The following is a 20,591-nucleotide window of genomic DNA, read 5'->3' on the forward strand; positions in this document are numbered from 1 at the left end:
TTGTATATTTTAAAATTGTAAATGTATAAACTTCAGTACTTGTTGTTGTAAAAAAGTCTTATAAAGGATATTTGTATTGCTGTTACTAATAATCTGAATGTACTTTACAGTCCCAAACTGATGGAGATATGGTGTGTTTGCATCTGTATGCATTATGCCTAGCCAAAGATAGTGTTTTTGTCACTCCCTTTTATGGGGACTAAATTCACTCTCTTAAGTGCAAAAACACAATGAAAAATATCCATAAATTCTTGAATTGTACCTACAGTCTCACAGATGTGAACAGCAGGAGGCATCCATTTCCATTATCTCGACCTTCTTTACAAAAACAAGTGTTTAGTAGTGGTCTGTGGTTTACTCTTTGATCCAGCTGCATGTTGAGTTGGCGCAGAGTAATTAGGCTCCAAAGAACTGTGTTTCAGAACCTTGTGAGCTTTTCCTCATCTTTTGTGCTTTGGGGATATGCCCTGTTTGTTTTTTTTGTTTGTTTTTTTAATTCAGGTTAGATTGCTATTTAAAAGCATAAACCTTAACAACCAGCTACTGTAGTGGTTCAAAAAGATCTTTAAAAATTTGGTCAAGTCATATGTTAAAACAATAAACATAAATTCAGGCAATTTAGACAGTGGCTGGAGTGCACATAGAGAACCACACGTTGTAATTTCTCTGTCTTTTCATGAGAAAGACAGCACACACTCCCCTTTCAGCATGGAGTAAAACTAATGCTACAAGACAGCAAAGGTTTAAATGATGTGCATAAATGATGTTTAAAGCAACTGCCCATGCCAGCACTGCATTCCTCTCTCCAAACTATACTTCATCTGAAAAACTACCCAGTATGTTTTTCTGAGAGAGCCACAAAGATTGTAGAGAATGACCCTGGCCCTTGCAAGAAAACACACACAAATGTTGGTGATTTAAAACAACTCATTCCTGTCCCTTCTTCCCTCCCCCTCAAGCCAAGGGGAAACTGTTAGGAAAAATATAGCAGCCAAAGAAGCAAAAAGCAGTCCTCTCACTTGGGCCTCCTTCGCCCTTGCTATTCCTCTCATCACTCTGAGAGATAATTTAAAACAGAAATACTAGTACCAAACTCGAGCCGGTCTGTTCTTTTCCCCCCTTGAGGAGTCTAATGCTGCAGCTGTGTTTACAGCCTATCTTTGGTTTTATTCCTAAACTACAGAGTTCTTGCACCTCAGGAGACTGCTTTTGTGCCAGTCGTACTTAGGTTAGTGTCTGGAGCCGTTCCTCAGTTTGTTTTGTTGACTTTTGCTTTCTCCTTATAGTGGTGGGCCTTAAGTAAATGAGGCTAGTTTGAGCATTTGGACTCAAGGCTGATTATGAGCTAGCACCTAGCTGTGTCACCCCAGGAGGAGCACCGGGAAGGAACTGTCACTGTTCCACAGGGTGTGGCACACTCCTCACACTTGTGGTTTGCTCTGCCTACCTGCTGGCTGTAGGGAGCTTTGGCCCTTCATTGCCTACTCTCTTCCCTATGTTCAGAACAGCAATCCATGCAGCCCTTATCCAGCTGTGCAGGGAAGCGTAAGGATGCTCCTCCCCTGCTCATTTGCATCGCCCATGATCTAGCCCTAAATAAGTATTTACATTTGGGCAGCTTCAGGGTTTGCAGTGCTTAAGGTATTTCCCATAGTAAGTATTGGGAAGGAGCACCTTGATTCATTTTAGGGACAACAGGTTTGTTTGTTTTTTTAATAGTCACTTCTGTATTTGCTGTTTCATCTACAGTAGGCTTCACTGGCTGCCCCAAAGGTTTCTTTTTAAAGTAAAAAAAGGCTATTGACATTGAAAGTCTTATTTCCCAGAATACATGCATTGCGTTAGACTCAATGTAGTCTAGCATTTTCTATTTGAAACCTGGGATTTAGGTAGGTATGATGTTAGTAAAATTGTGCTTATACCATGATTTATATCCCTTATTACTATTTATTCATGTTTCATGTGAATTAAAAAACAATTCTTAATCACATTTGAAGGAAGATGCAAGGAAGATTATTTATGCCCCTATATCCTTTGATACAATGTGATGATAATGCATGGTGGAATGTAATAGTATGGTAATGTACTTAGCATGAAATTAAAATATCCTGCCAGATTCTTGAAACTGTAGGATTAATATATTATCAGATATGAGTAAATGGAGGAGGCTTTAAGAAAAAGAATAATTTAGATCTTTGGTTTAAATAGCAGTGCATATTTTGTGCCAGAATTTGATTTTTGTGGGTGTTGCATTTTTTGATAACAGGTATAATCTGACAATAGTCACAGGTGACCCCCAACATATACAGTACATTTGAAAGTCCAAACCTGGATATTTAATATTTATAGAAGTGTCATAGAAGGATTTTTGAGCAACAGACCCTTAAACTTTAAGAGAAGGTATGGTTTCTGTCACTGTCAAGCCAGGTATTAAGTCAGACAGTTACAATCCTTTTTTTGTAATTAAGTACTGTATTCTAGGTAAATTCATCGTCCCTGTATTGTCCCATTTATAAGAACTTGTGTTTTTAACTAACTTATTAACACCAGTACTTTAATTTTTTCTTTTACATATGACCATGAGGATAGCATATCAGTGATAGAAACTGGTACATTATTAGTTTAACTTGTAGTGATCTGCTGATATTATTCTAGATATACATATTAATGTTTTTAAATGAGAGCAAAGGGCACTTGATAGAAGTCTACAGATTTTTAATAAAGTACATAACTTTGGAGCTTGACAGTGACACAAACATGTTCAGTCTTCTTTCATCAGTTGCTAAACCCATGCAAAGAACAAAATACAATATGCCATATGAACAAAACTACAAAAATACATGACTTTTAAAGGATAACTTTTTCAACAGTATTAAATGGAGTCAGATAGAAAGCTTTCATGAACTGTGTTCTGTAGTTGTGGTATATAAGAAGACTGGAATAGAAATGTAGGAGACAATGACAGTTAAATCAATGAATCAACTGTGTAGGGTAAAATTTCCCATCCTTCGTTAAAGCACAGTACATAATGTGGCCAGTTTTCAATCTTTGTTTTTAATAATAAACAAACAAAAAGCTACTCTATAAAACCTTTTGATGTGTGAGGAAGATGCCCATCAATGGTGACAGGAGTTGCACGTGCGTGTTAACAGAGATTATACTTCTGTATCTGATGTTTGCTAGAGCGGCTAACCAGTAGACTAAGCTATTGAAGTGTGTAATGAAACATGACAACTTAATTTGGAATTCTCACTGAAGAGCTGGAATGGACTTAAATAGCCAGATCCTCAGTTGGTATAAATCAATGTAGCTTCATTGGAATCAGTGTAGCAGGGCCAATTTAAATTTCTGAGCTTCCGATCCCTAGTATCAAGATCTCCTGCAAAGCCTGTTGAAGTAGGTTGGAGTATTGGCATTAACTGTTTGGACTTTAGATGAAATGCAAAGGTCCAGATTTAGCAAAGCACTCAATTTAAGCATGTGTTGAAGTATTTGCTGAACTGCGGCTTTTGTGTGACTGTGACCGAGTGCCTGGGATGGACCCCACTGAGAATGCCACACTCAGGGCAGACTGCAAGAAATAGGGCAGACAATCCCCCAAAACTGGTGGTTTATTCTGTAATTAGATTCACCAAACCAATAACAAACAATTTATGGATCATCACACCAAGCCTAATATAGTGAGAGGTTATTGAAAACCTAATTCACATGTGTAAGGATCTTACTGATCCTAAAGGATCAGACACTTACCCTAGATCAATGTGTATCTCAGATCTTAAAATATCACGCTGTCAGCCAATCCTTAGTAAACTACACTAGAACCTCAGAGTTACGAATTGACCGTCAACCACACACCTCATTTGGAACCAGAAATACACAATCAGGCAGCTGCAGAGAGAGAAATAAAAAGCAAATACAGTACAGTACTGTGTTAAACATAAACTACTAAAAAAATAAAGGGAAAACAGCATTTTTCTTCTGCATAGTAGTGTTTCAAAGCTGTATTAAGTTAATGTTCAGTTGTAAACTTTTGAAAGAACAACCATAACATTTTGTTCAGAGCTACGAACATTTCAGAGTTATGAACGATGTCCATTCCCGAGGTGTTCGTGACTCTGAGGTTCTATTGTAACTAAAAATTTAATAATAGAAGAGAATTATAAATGGTTAATAGATCATATATGTGAAAGTGATTGCAAAGTCCTTATACCAGGTTTGTAGTGGTGATGGAATAGATTGCTGCCTTGTAAAGTTTCTCTGGTAACTTCCACAAGATTGGAAGAGCCTCAATCCATTGCGGTAAATCCACAGTCCAGAGAATTAGAGCAGCAAAGAGGCAAAATGGAGGTGTCTTTGTGGTCTTTTATATCCTCTGCCATGTGCCTGGAAATTTACTGTCCCAAACAAAGCCTACAGCTCATGTGTCTGGAGAGTTACTGGCCCAAGATGGAGTTCAAGATCACATGTCCATACATGGTTTACTGAATCACAGAGGGTGGCCATTGACTCATTGCGTCTGAGGCATCCTCAGGAAGAGCCATCTGGATGGGATGAGTGTCTTCAATGGCCCATTGTGAGAGTGGAGTATTCTTGATGTGCCATCAACACATGGCTGTCTACTGCAATGCACATCTATCTGAGGGGATGTCACCTAGGAATACAGATATATTTTAGAAACAAGTATATAGCCAATGTTCATAACTTTAGATACAAATATGATACATGCATATAAACAGGATAATCATACTTAGCAAATAATAACGTGTCCATTGACCCTTTACATGACATGCTTTGCACAAGATTTGTTGCAATTGTATAAAAGTGGGTAGCAATAATGATACAAATGGTCATCTTTCTTATACACAGCATCCCATTGCCAACTTAAGAAGCAGAAATAGGAGCAAAGGAGGCCCCTTTTCTTTTAGAAATCATGAAGTTTACCAGAGCAACAGTTCTACTAACCTCTAAATGAAATGTCTAGTCAAAGACACACTCTGGTTAAAAACTAATGATATGATAGAGTCTCTTTGTTGAGTTTGACAGATGAGCTACAGTCACTTACTGTTGGTCTTGAGATGAGACCAAACACCGATTTTGGACCTGCAGCTCTGTCCACAAATGCCTCAGGTGAAAACAATTGTAGATGAATGTGCACTGCTTTTAGTTTTAGGCTTTGCATGTCTCTCCTTGATTGCAGCAATCTGCGAGCTCTTGAAGTCTTCCAGTCGAAAGTCAGAGGTCTTGTTATAAACTAGGCTCTCCCATGTGTTAAGATCAACATTGCAAGATTGGAGAGTTATATTTAGAGTTTCTTTGTATCATTTTCTTAGGCTGCCCCTAAATTGAGTTCCATTGTACAATTCTCCATAGAAGACAACCTTTTTTATTTTATTTTATTTTATTTTATTATTGGACATGAAGACTGAATGACCGTACCATCCCAACTGTGCTCTCACTATAAAAGTTTCACTGCATGTGATGTTGCAGCACTTAAGGAGTTCAGTGTTTGGAATCAAATAATCAAATCTTGCCATTTAATACCCATTATCTGCTGTAGACTTTGTAGGTGGAATTGGTCAAAGCATTTTATATGGCATTGATAAGTTGTCCATGTATGATGACAGCATGATAAACATCAATTTTTGCGTGCAGTTCTGACACCATGTTTGTTCCAAACACAATGCTGAAGTTTTCCGAAGGCATCTCTGGCTTCCCCAGTGTATTTCAGAATGTTGTCATCAATGATTGCATCATGTGAAACAACGCTGCCTATATAGCAAATTTTGTCAATGACCTTGAGTGTTACATCATCAATGGATGCAACTTGGAGTAGTTGCAGTACGTCCTGGTTAAGGCTGAACCATGACTTCTTTCGTCTTTAGGCTGATCGTTAAGCCAAAATATTTTGCTGCATATACAAAGCAGTCAGTAAGCAACAGAATATGTTTTATGGGCCCTTAGCCTCAGGGACAATCATCAGCAAAGAGTATTTGCAAATAATTGTCTTCAGACCTTTCTGTCTTTGCACGCAAGAGATGCAGATTGAAGACACCTCCATCCATACAATACTGCATATAAATGCTACCCTTGATATCTCTGAATGCATCTGTTAGAACAGCTGCAATCATGATGGCGAATGAAATCAGAGGAAAAACACAGTCTTTTTTTACTCCATTGGTGATGACAACAGGGAACTTAAAATCAGCCTCAGTCAAGGACATCAATCTGAATTCCAGAACTAAAATATTTAATAATTGATGACAAACTTACCTGGGTAACCAAACTTTTGGAGGACTGTCCACAGGCCATCTTGATTTATGGAGTAAGTTTTTAGTAAGATCGACAAAAGCTATACATAAGTCTTGATATTGCACGCAACGTTTTGCCTGAATTTGTTGGGTTGCAAAGATCATGTTTGAAGTACCAAGCCCAGAACAGAAGCCACATTGGATTTCAGGTAATATCTTCTCTGCAAGTTGATCAGTCAGCTGGTTTAGCATGACTTGAGTTAGTATTTTTTCCTGCAGTGGCGAGGGGGAAGATGTCATGATGGTTATTGCAAGAAGTGTAGGTTACCTTTTTTTTTTAATAAAGGTGAATAATGTTGGCATCTTTAAGTTCTAATGAGATCCTGATTGGCTCATGGCCCCTATATTTGAAGATCTCCACAGGAAAACCATTTGAACCCACTGCTTTGCTGTTTTCATGCTTCTGAGATGTTCATTGGAATTGAGAGTTGGTCTTGAATTGAAAGTTGTTCATGATCATCAAGTGCTTATGCTGACATGGTGGACAGGCAGTTCAAAACCTCATTAAAGTGTCCAGCCCGTCTTTTCTGAATTAGTCTATGATCAGTGGAGCAGCAGTGACTCATCCACACTCCAGATAGGGATGGTACCATTAGGTTGCGGGCCATACTTTGTCTTCAGTTCATCAAAAAAACCTTTTTGGTCTGCCGCTGATTGAAGCTGCCTGGCTTTCATTTTCCACCCTTTATCCTTCATCTGGTGAAACTTAGCTTGCACATTGCACTTTGTACGTCTATAAGCTATCTTTCTAATAGATGAGTTTTTATAGTTTATCCATAGTGTGGGAAGACCATGTGTTGATATCAGGAGTTGCTTTATCTCTGCGTCATTTTCATCAAACCAGTCCTGACACTTCTTCTTTTACAAAGCTGAGGACTTCTTTAGATGCATCAAACACTTGTTTCCTTAGAAGGTGACCAGGCAGAGCCTGTGTTTATTGTATCTGACTGAGAAAGTGTGTCAAGAACTTCAAGTTTTTTAACAAGTATTGTACACATAAACTCAGATTTCAATGTGTGCACATTGAGCTTGGATATTGGAGATGCCGACATCTGCACTCCTTTAACAGGAGGATTGGTGTCATTTTATATCTCAAGATGGATGATCAGACCACGTATACACAGGTGATTTTAACGTCCTGACAGTCACGCTGGTGTATGACATAGTCAATTAAATGCCAATGACCAGAGTGGGGATGCATCCATCTTCTTTTGTGCTTTGTTGCTTGTTGAATTGTTTGCAATTACAAGTTGCTTCTCCATGCACTTTGGGAGGAGTAGTTTGTCATTTGATATTTCTTTCCCCATGCCATGTTTATCAGTTACTTTAGGCCAAGCTTTGTGATTGTGACCAACTCTGTTGTTAATTGCCTAGAACGATTAATTTATTGTACTGATGAACTGACTTTATGATGTTTTTAAAGTTTTCATAGAATTTTTTTTTTTGACATCAGGACATCTCATCATGGGTGCAGATACACTAAAGACTTATATGACGTGCAGATGTCACATTAAGGCGAAGCAACATCAGGTGATCATTTATTTTTTTGATGCACAATCAAGTGTGCATGCAATACATGTCCAAATAGCAAAGCCCATCCCAATAGTCATGTCTCTTTTGCAGACTTGTCCATTCAGTAGAAATTATATCCAATACCAACGTCTTAAAAAGTGGACTTGCCTGGGAGATGTGTTTCACTCAGTGCAAGCTATATCAATCTTATATTTGACAAGTTCTCTTCTGTTGAGTGCAGTGTGACTTTCGAGCCCTCCAGCATCATCAGAAAGAGAGTGGACTTTCCAGGATGCAAAGAGAGAGTGCAAAGTTCAGTGTTCTTTGTGTAAGATGTTACTTTCTACTGTACATTTGGATGACCAGCTATTCAGGACATACTAGCAAGTAGGTAAAGGAGTGAGCAATGTTTAGGGATCTTTTTCTTCCCCTTCCTCCAATTGGGCAGAGCAACGCTATTCCTACAGACGGCTGCTCTGTTGCAGAGAAGGATATGGATGTCAATGTCACTCTGAGTCAACAGTGAGCAGCAATCACTCTCTCGCTGCCTGCATGCAGATTTGCAACTAAAGACCCCCAACAGCATCCTTTGCTCTCCTCTTTGCCACTCACTTATCACCATGAGACTTTCAAAGAACAGAACAAGTGAAGTGATAGCAAGGATGGTAAGGACGGTAGATCTGCACAAAGAGTTGTTTAAAGTGGTACGAGGCTATGCATGACTGATCACACTCCCTCCTCCTTGTTGGCCATTTTGTCTACTGGTGCAGAAGGTTGCAAAGGGTGGGTTGACAAACAGAAATGCAGCACTTTGTGAGGTGCAGGCAAGACAAACAAGACCATCACATGCAGATCCCTGGGTTTCGGGGGTGCACCTCAAAGTGGTCAGAAGGCTTGTGAGTTCCAATGATCCTGTGAGCTATGCCAGCAGGAGTTTAACTCCTGGTAAGACTACCCCAGTTAACAGGTAAAAGGATAGGAATCAGACAAAAAGCTGGGGCCTGCTTCCTCCAGGCCTTTAGGTATGTGAGGCCTTATGCAAAGTCAGTAATGGCTGCTGAAAAACATGTGAGCATGTCTTTTAGAAATGGATTGCTAAAATCCATGCATATTACAATATTCAGAGCTGACTTCTTTCAGAAGTATATCTTATGGATAAACAATAAGATCCTACTCCAGTGCTGACTTATTTCCTGGTATGCCATTGAAGGGGGAATAGATTCTTCATGATCCCAGGAGGGTCTCTGGGTATGTCTACATTGCAGGTAGGAGCATGCCTCCCTGAGTGGGTAGACAGACATGCGTTAGCTCCATTCGAGCTAGTGTGCTAAAAATTGCAGTGTGGACGCTGCGGCACGGGTGGTGACACAGACCAGGTGCCCAAGTACAAGCCCATCTGACCACCTGGTTCCTTACTCAGATGGCTAACCTATGCCACTGCTCATGCTGCAGTGTCCACATTGCTATTTTTAGAACACTACCACATGTCTGCCTGTCTCTGTACTGGGAGGCACGCTCCCAGCTGCAGTGTAGATGTACCTTTAATTATCAAAGGCTTACAATACCTTCCAACTATTTGCCACTGGCCCTGTGATTTTTCAGTGCATATAGGCACTATTTCCTCACTTAAAAATTTCAGTCAGCCTCTGTCTTTATGATCAAAACAAACCAGCTGCCAACCTATCGCGTCTCATGTGGTTACACCACAGGATGCTTTAGACAGACAATATTGAAACCAGAGATGGAAAGCAAAGATGTTCCACTAAACTATTAATCTTATTTCTATGACTCACAGCTACTGGTCCAGATTTTCAGATAGGCTTGGCGGTTCCCAACCTTTTTGTGTGAAAGCCCCACTAGTTAACACTAGGTGAAACGTGCACCCTTGCCCCCCACCCCCTCACCAGCCATAAACACACACAACCCCTATAAACAATAATAATAATAACAACACTAAGTTACTTAATAAATTACTGTTACCCAAGTAAGAAGCTAAGCCTACCCTGGCGCAGCTGCACCACACACCTCGTGTGGTCCACCCTCTTCCCATCCCTCATGGACTGAGGGTAGTGGAGGCGGGCCCTGGCAGGTTGGCTGGGGCTGCTCCATGCCCCCACCGACATGGGGCTACTTGTGCAGGGTTGAGGGAGGCTACTCCTCCACTGCTGTCGGCGTGGAGCTCAAGGCTGCTCCTCTGTTCCGTCCGGCATGGAACTCGGGGAAGGGGGCCTGTGCCTGGCCGGCGTGGTGCTTCGGGGGGGGGTTGCTCCTCCACTCTGGCCAACGCAGAGCTCAAGGCTGCTGTGCCTGGCGTGGAACTAGGAGGGTTAAATGATCTCAATGTTACTGAAGCCTCGTGGACCCCCTTTAATCTTTGGCACCCCACCTCCCAGGTTGGAAATCACACAACTGCAAGCAAAGTCAGTGGGAAAAGAAAATTAGGTTCAGCATAGTTAGCAAAAATAAATAAAGTAGGCAAGTGGAGCAATAATCCTTGCATGGCATTTGGGATTTTTCAGTCACTTATTCTCTGATTGTATTTGGAGCAAATAAGGAGAACTAATTTGCTCAAATGTTTTCATCTCCAGTCATTCTTGAAATAATCCATTTAAGTTTTATCTTTGCTTAACTAGGCTGTGTTTAAAAATACATACATAATTTTAAATGTTGATTAAAAAGCTACGAGTAATACTGTTCACTGGACCAACTCCTGTTGGTGAGAGAGACACGCATCCATGGGCGATCAGATAGGAGGAGCTCTGGTGTCTTCCCTGCGTTCTGAAATATGTGAATGGCTAGTATAGGCCTCTTCAGTTCGGACAGCCGTAATGCTTTGTCTGCTGTTTGATTCAGCTTTCTAAAGCAGTCTTTAGTTGGATGAGAAGGAGGGACAAACAATTTGCTGCTGCTGGATCTGTCTCGTACAATGTTTTGAATGAGTGGTAAGTACTAGAAAATCACAGCTGCCAGCATGAAGGACTTTACTCAGCTAAAACCTGTGGTTTTCGAACTGATTCACTTGAATCAGAAAGAAGTACAGTGATTGCCTATCATAAATGTATGGAGTGTGTCTGATCGTAGGAGACATCACCACTTGACTCATATATTCCCTCTAGTTTTTTTCCCTAATCCCTTCAACTCATTGCCTTCTTGGAATACTGTTCATTTTGTGCTTGTGTCAGTTGGCTGGTTTAGATTTAAGGGCATCACAGGGATAACTGTTATCTGAATAAATCAGGAGGGAAGAAGTAAAAGTACATTTGCCTAGATGAATCTGTCCATCAGCTACTCAGTGAGTATCTGTTTTTACTTTTAAAGTTAGTTCTAACAAAGGAATAATTTTGAGGTTTGCTCTGGAAAGAAGCTAATGTTTGTTTATTACAGCCCCAAGGTTGGGGGATCAGTCTGGTGGGAGAAGAAGAAGATGATAATACCTCTAGCTGTCATGATAGTAAATGACAGGCAGACCTAAATCGATCAGACATTTAGGGAACTGGCTAACTTTTCTTTAAAGGTCTTGTTCCTTTAAATTGTAAGGTCTGTGGGGTCCAAAAGTACTTATTAGTAGGTGCTGTATAGTGCTGAATATATTGACAACACTGAAATAATATTTTAAATATTCCTTACAATATCTCTTTTTACAAGAGGTGCAAACACCTGGCAACCCTTATTATAGCCCCATCAATTTCTTTCTTCTACTTTTTTTTCATAGAGCAAGAGTACTTCTGCTGGCTAAAGTGAGGATGGAGGTGGTCATTGCACTGCTCCTTACTTTTTCCCCCCTTGGAAGGTGCTTTGTACCACTGGGGAGTAGTTTAAAAAGCACAGGGACAACATGTTGGCCAGGCAGAGGGAGGCTCCTTTTGTGTCTCCACCACCTTGTGCACCCCTATAAGGATTATGCAAAATTTTACCTAACGTCAGAAAGTGCAAAAGGGGGATTCCACATGTATTTGTGTCACATTACACACATTACTTTCTTTTCCTATTTTTCTGATTAAGTATTCCTGTGATTGAGCAAGCCCAGTAGGACATTTCTTAATACGCACTTTTCAAACGATCATGTGAATCCAATTTTCAAACCAAGCACACTCATGAGTCATCAGTGAGGACTATATAGGCCAAGTATCTTATTTCAAACCCTGAGCTAGTTTTACTATAGCTGTGTCTGTAAAATTGTGATCAGAAGACTTTTTTCAGAGTGGGAGAAACCTATTTCCCTCCGTTCCAAAACTATTGAAGAACAGGGGATCGTCCTTTGCAGAAGAAATTGCTATTGGTAGTGATCAGACACTGAAATGAATATTTTGGAAAGTTGGAATAACATGAAAATGGGCCACAATAGAAACAGTTTTGTAGTTATAACTATAATGTTTACACCAGCTATAACTAGTATCTACATATGTGTGCATGTATCCTCGATCTCACAATACAAACCCATTTAATACAGTATAAGGGTTGATTTGGTTGGATATGGGATTGAAAAAACTTCAAACTTCCATTTTTTTCAGAGCTCTGGTTACTGTTTGAATTGAAAACGTGTATGAGTTTGAATGGCCAATATCCACTAGTAACTCACACAGTGCTTTATGTGCTCAGCTTTACTCCAGTCAAAAACTTTTTAAAAACCCTGTGCAAAATGTGCATACAAATTACGAAATTACATTATTACTCTTCAGTGTTGTACAGATTTTTTAAATTTTCTTCTTGTTTTGCTTGTGACAGTACCCGCAGTTGGTCCTAACTGGTAATAAAACCACATTTTAAAAATCTTTCTTGTAAAGAGAGTACATCATACCCAGGCACAAACCTGACTATTTCAGAGGATGATTTTAAGTTTGAATCCTTTCTGTGACAACAGATGTCACTTAGGCCATGGACAAGGCTCCTGCAATAGATAGGGCATGCTTTTGATCTCCTTCTGGTTTTACTCTGGCAAAATGCCTGACTTCAGTGGTGTTACGCTGGCTTTACACTAGTGTGAGATCAGAATCAAGCCAACAGCATCTACTAATGTTCTAAAAAGGAGAAAACTAATTTGGAACAACATTATCAGCATTAGTTTCCATTGCTTAGAGTTGCAATAAGAATTCTTGTTTTCTGTGGTTTTGTGGCCATGCGGGTGGCAGGGGGACCCTGCAGCCCCCAGCCATTGTGGGTGGTAAGGGATCCCCCCAGCCTCAGCAGGTGGTGGGGGACCCTGCAGCCCTGAGCTGCCCTGGGCAGACCCCACAGCTGTCATCTACCACAGGGCTTCCTTCAGCCATTGCGGGCAGCAGGAGGGACCCTGGAGCCCTGAGCTGCCAGGGGAGCTCAGATCTGCAGTGGGGGGCGATTGCTGTACCCTCCTCCTCCCGCAGCCAGGCTAGGGCTCTCATCACCCCACCCTCGGACTTCAATGTTGTCCGGTCATGCCCCGCTCTATTATTTTTAGTAAAAGTCACAGACAGGTCATGGGCTTCCATAAATTTTTGTGTCTTTCCCATGACTTTTACTAAAAATAAGTGACAAATTCTTAAGCTTAATAAGCATATAGATTTGTTAACCGTTTTCACCTCTTTTGCTACAAACTCCTGACAGTTATTTCTTGAGGGCTCCTCTTCCACATACTGGTCTGCGTGTAGAAATCTTTGGGAGAGTGGATCCCAGTGAGGTGATGACAGTGCAGCTCTGTGAAGCCTGTTGTGTATCTGCTCCATAAATCAAGTTTATGTCCTTCCCCAGAGGTCAATCATGTTTCCTTTGAGGAATAATTCATTTTTAAGTGAGTTGAGACATAAGCTAGTGAATATTAATTCTGCTCCCAAATGTATCCTAGAAGTTCTCGGTCTTCTAGCTGTCAGAAATGTTTATTTGCTATCCCTGTGTTATAATGAAAGTGCACTAGGTTTGTCATTTTAAAGGACGAGCATGATAAATAAGGCATTTGATTGGTTGGCAAATTTTCTGCCATGTGGGTATTTAGTAATGATGCAAAGCTTGTACCTCATTAATAATAATAATGAATACCTAGCACTTATGTAGCAATTAATTATTTACTTTACTTTAATTTGCTTTGCCAATGAAAGAGGGGAAAAACACATTATCCCTACTACATATTTTGACTCTATTTACCATTTAAAATTGCTCTTATTAATCAAGTTTATTTTGGTAGTGAGAGTGGACCAGCCAAGTACAGGGTCCCTTTGTGCTATGTACTAGAATTAGAGATACTCCCTGCCTTAAAGAGCTTGCAGTCTAAATAAACAAGACAGATGAAAGGCAGGGGAGAGGGATACAGGCAGAGTGAGCAGTGTGATGGCAGCCAGCATTTGTTCCATCACTTTTTCTCCATTTTGTTTTGTTTAAATCATGAGGGAGTCATGGTCAGAAAGGATCAGCTGCATGATAACTTAGTGGTAATGTAATTAAAAGGTAACATGCTAGAGATTTAAAGAGTGTGTTGAAATACGGTATTTGTAGCCTTTCGTTTTAACAAGTGAAATACACAACTCTGCTGCTGTTCTGTTCTCCTGGAAAATAAACTTCCTATAACTGGAAATCAAGATGATTTTGAACTAAAAACTATAGAGCTGCTACTCCTTTGGGTCAAGAGGAGTCAGCTGAGGTGGTTTGGCCAGCTGATAAGAATGACTGGGGGTAGGCTTCCTTTGGAACTATATTGGGGCACGTCTCACTGGGAAGAGGCCCCGAGGTCGACCCAGGATACTCTAGAGGGATTATGTCTTCTGGCTGGCCTGGGGATGCCTGGGAATCCCCCAGGAGGAGCTGCAATGTGTTACAGAGAAAGGGAGGTCTGGTCCTCCCTACTCTCCATGCTGCTGCTGCGGTCCTCACCAGGAAAAGCGGCATAAAGGAAAAGAAGAAAACTATTTTTTCTGTCCTTTATATGAAAAACTTCCTCTTTTTAACTAGCTGTTAGTTTTCAGTCACTGCATAACATTTATTTAAAGCAGTAATGCACTTCACAACATCAGTATTAGATACCCAGAAGCCTGGTGTCTGGCTGTGTGCCTCACTGTGCCCCCCCAAATACGTGAACATTCAGTATGGCTGTGCAGTTCCTTATGCTGCTGCTCATGTATATCGGACTTGGGCTGGTTATCATTGAACCAGTGCAGAGAAGAAGTAGCTCCCCTGAAGTCAACAGTGTAGCAATGGTTTAAGATCAGTTTGTATATTGTATTTATCTGAATTCCTTTTATCTGAAAATCCTAATTATCCACTTTCACAGTATGTGCCCCATGTGCCCATGTGTTAATCACCTGCTAATAACTTCCCAATTATCCTCTTAGCATCTGTAATGCTCATCAGTAAAAAACCACTATTTAGTGCTAGCAGGCGCAAAGATGCTACTTAAGTTATTAGTGGGTTTATCTGAACATCCAGTTATTCAAAAGGTGTGGATGTCCACACGACTATTCAGATAAATGGGAGTATATTGTATATCAAATCAGACCAGAGATTCATGAAACTGTTCTATGCCAGTTGGGTACTTTCTTAATTATTGATTGCAACATCCTTGGCAGCTGCTTCTGCCTTGGTCGGAATAGGCATCTCAAGAATAACATGGGATTTTTCACACCCTTCCTCATCCACAAGATGAACAAACCCAGCAGTCCCCTCTATGACAGCAGGATTTACTCTCATTAGACTACCAGGCAGGCCTGCTACTCCATTCTTAATGAGCTCTGTTGTGCCTAGTCATTACGGCATTTAAGATCTCCCATACCCATAGTGAGACCCTTAAATTACCTTTGCACAGTGAAGTGATAGAGAGACAACAATTACTACCTTTGCTTGCTGTTCTTTTTTTAAAATATGGTTATTTGTCATGGGGCTAAGGACATGGCAAATTAACCTTTTTCCCCCCTCTTTTTTTCAGGAGCTCTGAAATAGCTTTTTACTTTAGTTAACCTGCTCGGATTAATTTAAATTATTGCACAGTAACAAACCGATTATTTCCTCCCCTTCCCCCATCCCACGACTGTAGAATTAACTATAAAGTCACAGTCCATTTGTTTTTGCAGCTGGTACAGAATGTTGATGCTCCGTGGCAGGGCTGATATTTCAGTACTGAGTCAGCAAAGCACTTACGCACATGCTTAACTGTAAGCATGTGAGTAGTCAACTTTAGAATTCATTGGCATTACTCGTGCTTACAGTTAAGCAGGTGTGTAAGTGCTTTGCTGAATTGGAACTTTTGAGTAACACAAGTGACTTCCACATAGGTCACATTAAATCATTCCTCTCCTCTTAACTTTCCCTCTTGTGGGAAGGATGGAATTGGAGGTGTCTCAGACATTTCTGTTTGTTTTGGGGAGGGAAGAGTGCACATTAATGTTTGATATGCTCAGTCACTCACTGCTATTAAGCAGTGTGGTTTATGTTTATAAAGCCATGCTTATGAGTGTATACATTTGTGTGCATACAACAGTCTTTGGAGCTTGTTAGGAACCACACTCAGTTGTCATTTTAGAATGCTGACGTTTGGTCTGGAGGGCTACTGAACCCACCAGGCAAGTGTCCCTTTGTAAGCCAGATGCAACCCAAGTGGACATCTCAACAGCCGGGGAGCAGCTCTTCTCCCATTCTACTACAGTATAAATAATAAAAATGGCTTTGCCCCACCCAGGCACTGACTAGCAGAGCTCACCAGCCACGCTGAGAGACTATGTTGCTTCCCTTTTAGGGGCGTAGCAAATGTTTCCCTATTACCATGAAGCACAGCACTGCCCCTCTTCTATGGGCTCTGTGTGTCCATAGCATGATCTAGTCCATAATCACATCATACTGAGGGAAGAACCCAACCATATTTGAACGCTGACCTCTGGGTGTGATATTATGGGTCTGTGTGTGTGACTTTTTATGTATAGTGACATATAAAAACAGTTGATTTTGTTTTGGTCTTCCTTTAAAGGTTTCCATGAGAACTGCTGTTGCATGGTTTATACTAAAATAAAACCAACAAAAAACCCCCAAACATTATTTGTCACATAACTTCAGAAATAAAATATAAGCTTCTTGAACTTCCAAGGGCCTTTTCAAAACATTTTCATTGCAAAAAAAACAACACCTACCACATTTTTCCAGCTGATTTCTGCAATCCCTCACATAGTGTACACTTTAAAATGTCAGGAAGGCGTATTTCACATCCAGAAGATACACAACTCCTAGTAAGAACTGTTTATAGTCCTAGAACCAGAATATTGTGCCCAATTAACTAAGATCGTATTCAAGTGCAAGAAAACCTGTTAGTTCTTGAAAATGCAGACTCCTATCTTGCAAAGACTTACATATGTGTGCTTTAAGCGTGTGAGTAGTTCTGCTTGACTTCAGTGGGACTACTCGCATCCTTGGCTAAAAGTGTAAGTTTTTGCAGAAATGGTGCAATAATGACAGCTGTGATATATTGGACAGCTTATGGGACCATCCTAATATATGACCAAATGCCTTGAATAAAATTCTGTTTCATCTTTACAGGGCTCTTTTTGTAAGCAACCATTTTGTGTTGGTCCCTGGTATAGATTCTTAAGACAGGAAGACAGGGTCTCTTAGGTGCCGACAGTTAAATCATACTCTTTCTCCAGTTATAGAAATTAAGCCAGCTATTATACACCTTTCTAGGTGGTTGTTTAGATTGTATCCCTGTGAGTATTATATAACAGCTGCTAAACGGGTCCTTTAAACTCCATTTAAATGTTATGTGGATCATAATGCTTTAAACAAATAAACAAATCATCACAAAAATATTCCTTATTTTTAGATGTTTGTCCTTGGAAAGCTCATTGCAGGATGGCTTGACTCAGATCTTACTGTGTCAGTCAGAGGGAACATAGATCCTACCTGGTAATCCCTTTCTAAAGCTTCAGTTCAGCCAGATTGGAAGGGTCCTGCCTGCTGCAGTGACACTGTTGACTTAAGGATTTTTTTACTTCTGTGGGTCCATCTAGTGTACCCCCATAGAAGTGTCTAACCTTTCCAGTAATAGTACTGTCAAAGTGCTTTTCCTTAAGATGTTGAAATGTTATCTGTGTATACAAATTGTTTACTTATTTGCTCAGTAAGTGTTGTAAAAAATAGTCTGTATTGCTATAAGAATGAGTATCTATGAAGAAAAATTACTTATACAGATGAAAAATGATGCATCATCATCTCTCAAGCAACTTAAAAATATTGAAAAATGATTTGACAAAAACAGTGAACAGGATTATTTTTGTGTGGCTGGCTGCAGGAATTGCATCTGAAATTGTAACAACTCTAAAATGCATGATTTGGCTCACGATCATCTGCTTTTGTTGGCATTGGCCCTCATACTGCTAAATCTGCAATATTATTTGCGGTTATTTTAATTAAACTACACTAGAAATGATGTATAGCTTTGTGAAATATGCCTTTGTCTGGTCTGGGAGAGCTTTCTGGAATGGGGTGATCAGAAGGTTCAGTTGAAGCATTTTACTTTAGGGGCAGGGAGACGCTGGGAAATTTTCAGGCTCTGTTTAGTGTTTGTTTTCATCTGTTTTCACAGAGCATTTGCTTTGTGTCTGTTTTTCTGAAGAAAGGATTGTAAAAGAGAGTCTGCGTTGAACATTTGGAATAGGCTGTCTCCAATCATGTAATTGGTTACTGTGTGACTGCATGATTCAATATGTTACCTTCCTCAGATTGATGTTAATTAGTAGACAAAGTGAAGATATTGATGACCCTTCTCCACTAATCACTTGTGTTCAGTTTATATATAATAAATAAAAAATAAAACTGAGTTCAACTCTCATGGACCCTTAGATTAAAGATTAACGAAACCTGGGATTTAGAGTCTTCCATATATGTACCCCATCTGCCCAAAGATTCATACATCTCTGGCTCTTGACAAAACACCCAGCTGCCCCTTTCTCCATCCTTTCAGTCACCACAAACATATAGGTACAATACATCCCAACATTTAGATTTGAGAAGTTTTCACCCAGGTTGACTGCCTGATGGAAGTGTGGCCCAATCATGTCTCTGAACATCACATAGTTACAGTAGGCAGGTGGAGAAATACAGGAGAATTTGGGGGGCAGCTGCTGTTGCTGGCTGAGGTTTGATACTCCTTCCAACATGAGGCATAGGTATGGGGATTCAGATTTTCACCATTCACTTGTTCCTTCAGACTCTGCACCTAGAGAATTAATTTATTATTGAAAGCCCAATTCTGGATAATTGTCAAGGTCTAAAAGGATTTTTTTTATTTTATCCTTTTAGCTCCAGTTCTGACATTCTGAGAGATCTGCAAGAAGTTGAGATGTTTTCAGAGTCATCAGAGAAGTGAGTACAGGATATGGATGAATGAGGTAATTGGCCAAGACTGTTCTAGGCGATTTGATTGTTTCCGCAGCGGGGAAAAAAAAGGCTTAGTTTAAATAAAGAAGTAATAGGAAACTTGCTGTTAAGGCTGCCCCAATGGAGTTTGAAATGCTGAAAGATCTTGTATCACAAATTTTACAAATCCAGCACACTTTATTCCCAGCATTCAGTATGGATTCCTTTTGTGTGGAGGGAGAAATCTGCTCCGCTACATTTAAAAGCTTACCATTCTTTAAAGCAGCAAATCATTTTGTTTTATTATTTGTGTTATGTTTGTGTCTAGTGGTCCCAACTGAGATCAGGCTTAATTATACTAAGCATTGTGCAAATGCATAGTGAGAGGAGTTCCATGCTCCAGAAGCTTACAGTATAATTAGACAGGATACATAAAGGATGTGAGGGGAAACAGAGGCTCAGAGAGATGGATGGTTTTGCCCCAAGATCACACAACAGTGACAGAGCTAGAAATAGATTCAGGTGTCCTGAGTCCCAGTCCAGTGTCCTATCCCCTGGAAATTTCTAAAATCCTCAGAAGAGGAAATAGAAATCAAGACTCTAAAGGATTCTGCAACAATACTGTAACAGTAATTGTGAAAAATCCAGTATGTACAGGGGACTGAACTCATTTGGCATGGAAGGTCCCTCTGCTAGTGCTGGAATCCCTGCTTGAATATCATGCCAGCTGCAGTAGTTGGGCATAAGAGGGTGATATTAGAGGAATCATATGAGACTTAATTATGAATTATTTTTTTAAAGAATAGTTTATAATAGTTAATTGGGGGAAATTATCCCAAGAACATGTGTGTTCAGTAGACTAGGAAAGCTCTTCATAAAACTCATAGTCCATAATTGAATAGAATTTAGAACTCTTAAAAGTGTGTGTATTATTTACTCAATAAAGTATGGTGCTATACAGGATAATAACAGTTCATAATGGAAACAATGATAAGGCCTTGATTATAATGGTGCCAGAAATCAATGGGAATGTTAAACAGTGGAAAAGCATCAAATAAGTAATCATTACAAGTTTAGTGTAAGAACAGTCCTTGGTTAGGAGAGAAATGGGTGATGTTTAGAAGAAAAATGTTCATAAGCATAATTTCTGACAGCGTCTGAAAGTGATTTACTAAGACCAGAATAAAACATTCAGTTGTGCTTATTTTCCAGTGCTGTAGTCTGGATTGTAACATTTTCCACGTGATTTTCCTCTGCTGCTGTTTCCATTGTCCAGAATAGTTAACCAGAAGGAAAGCAGCCATAGCCGTCTTTGCAGCAGACAAGAGTTAAAATTCCTAATTTCAACTGATTGACTTTCCAGAAAAGACACCACCAAATGTCTTTGTATGATCTGTTGGCAAGCTAGTGTTGGCTAGGTGTTGGCAAGCTAGTGGTCAAGGGATGGCAAACTTCTTTGAATGAGTTATA

General features: G+C 40.0%; 1 protein-coding gene across 8 annotated transcripts in view; it reads left to right on the forward strand.

Annotated features, from left to right (window-relative positions):
• Nucleotides 1-20,591, forward strand: part of RAD18 (RAD18 E3 ubiquitin protein ligase) — a 168,603-nt gene that overhangs the window by 59,779 nt on the left and 88,233 nt on the right. For 5 of the 8 annotated variants that reach the window (XM_067544389.1, XM_067544387.1, XM_067544388.1 and 2 more), the window contains one exon: nucleotides 19,065-19,127. The exons of 1 other annotated variant lie outside the window; for it this stretch is intronic. In XM_067544389.1, coding sequence (XP_067400490.1) covers nucleotides 19,065-19,127 — 63 coding nt within the window. Of the gene's footprint in view, nucleotides 1-19,064; nucleotides 19,154-20,591 lie in introns of all 8 variants that reach the window. 2 more of the 8 variants (XM_067544391.1, XM_067544392.1) reach the window with 1 other exon arrangement.

The sequence above is a fragment of the Emydura macquarii genome, unplaced genomic scaffold (assembly GCF_026122565.2).
Source record: "Emydura macquarii macquarii isolate MOO-44397 ecotype Brisbane River unplaced genomic scaffold, CSIRO-AGI_Emac_v2 contig_968, whole genome shotgun sequence".
Taxonomy (NCBI): domain Eukaryota; kingdom Metazoa; phylum Chordata; order Testudines; family Chelidae; genus Emydura; species Emydura macquarii.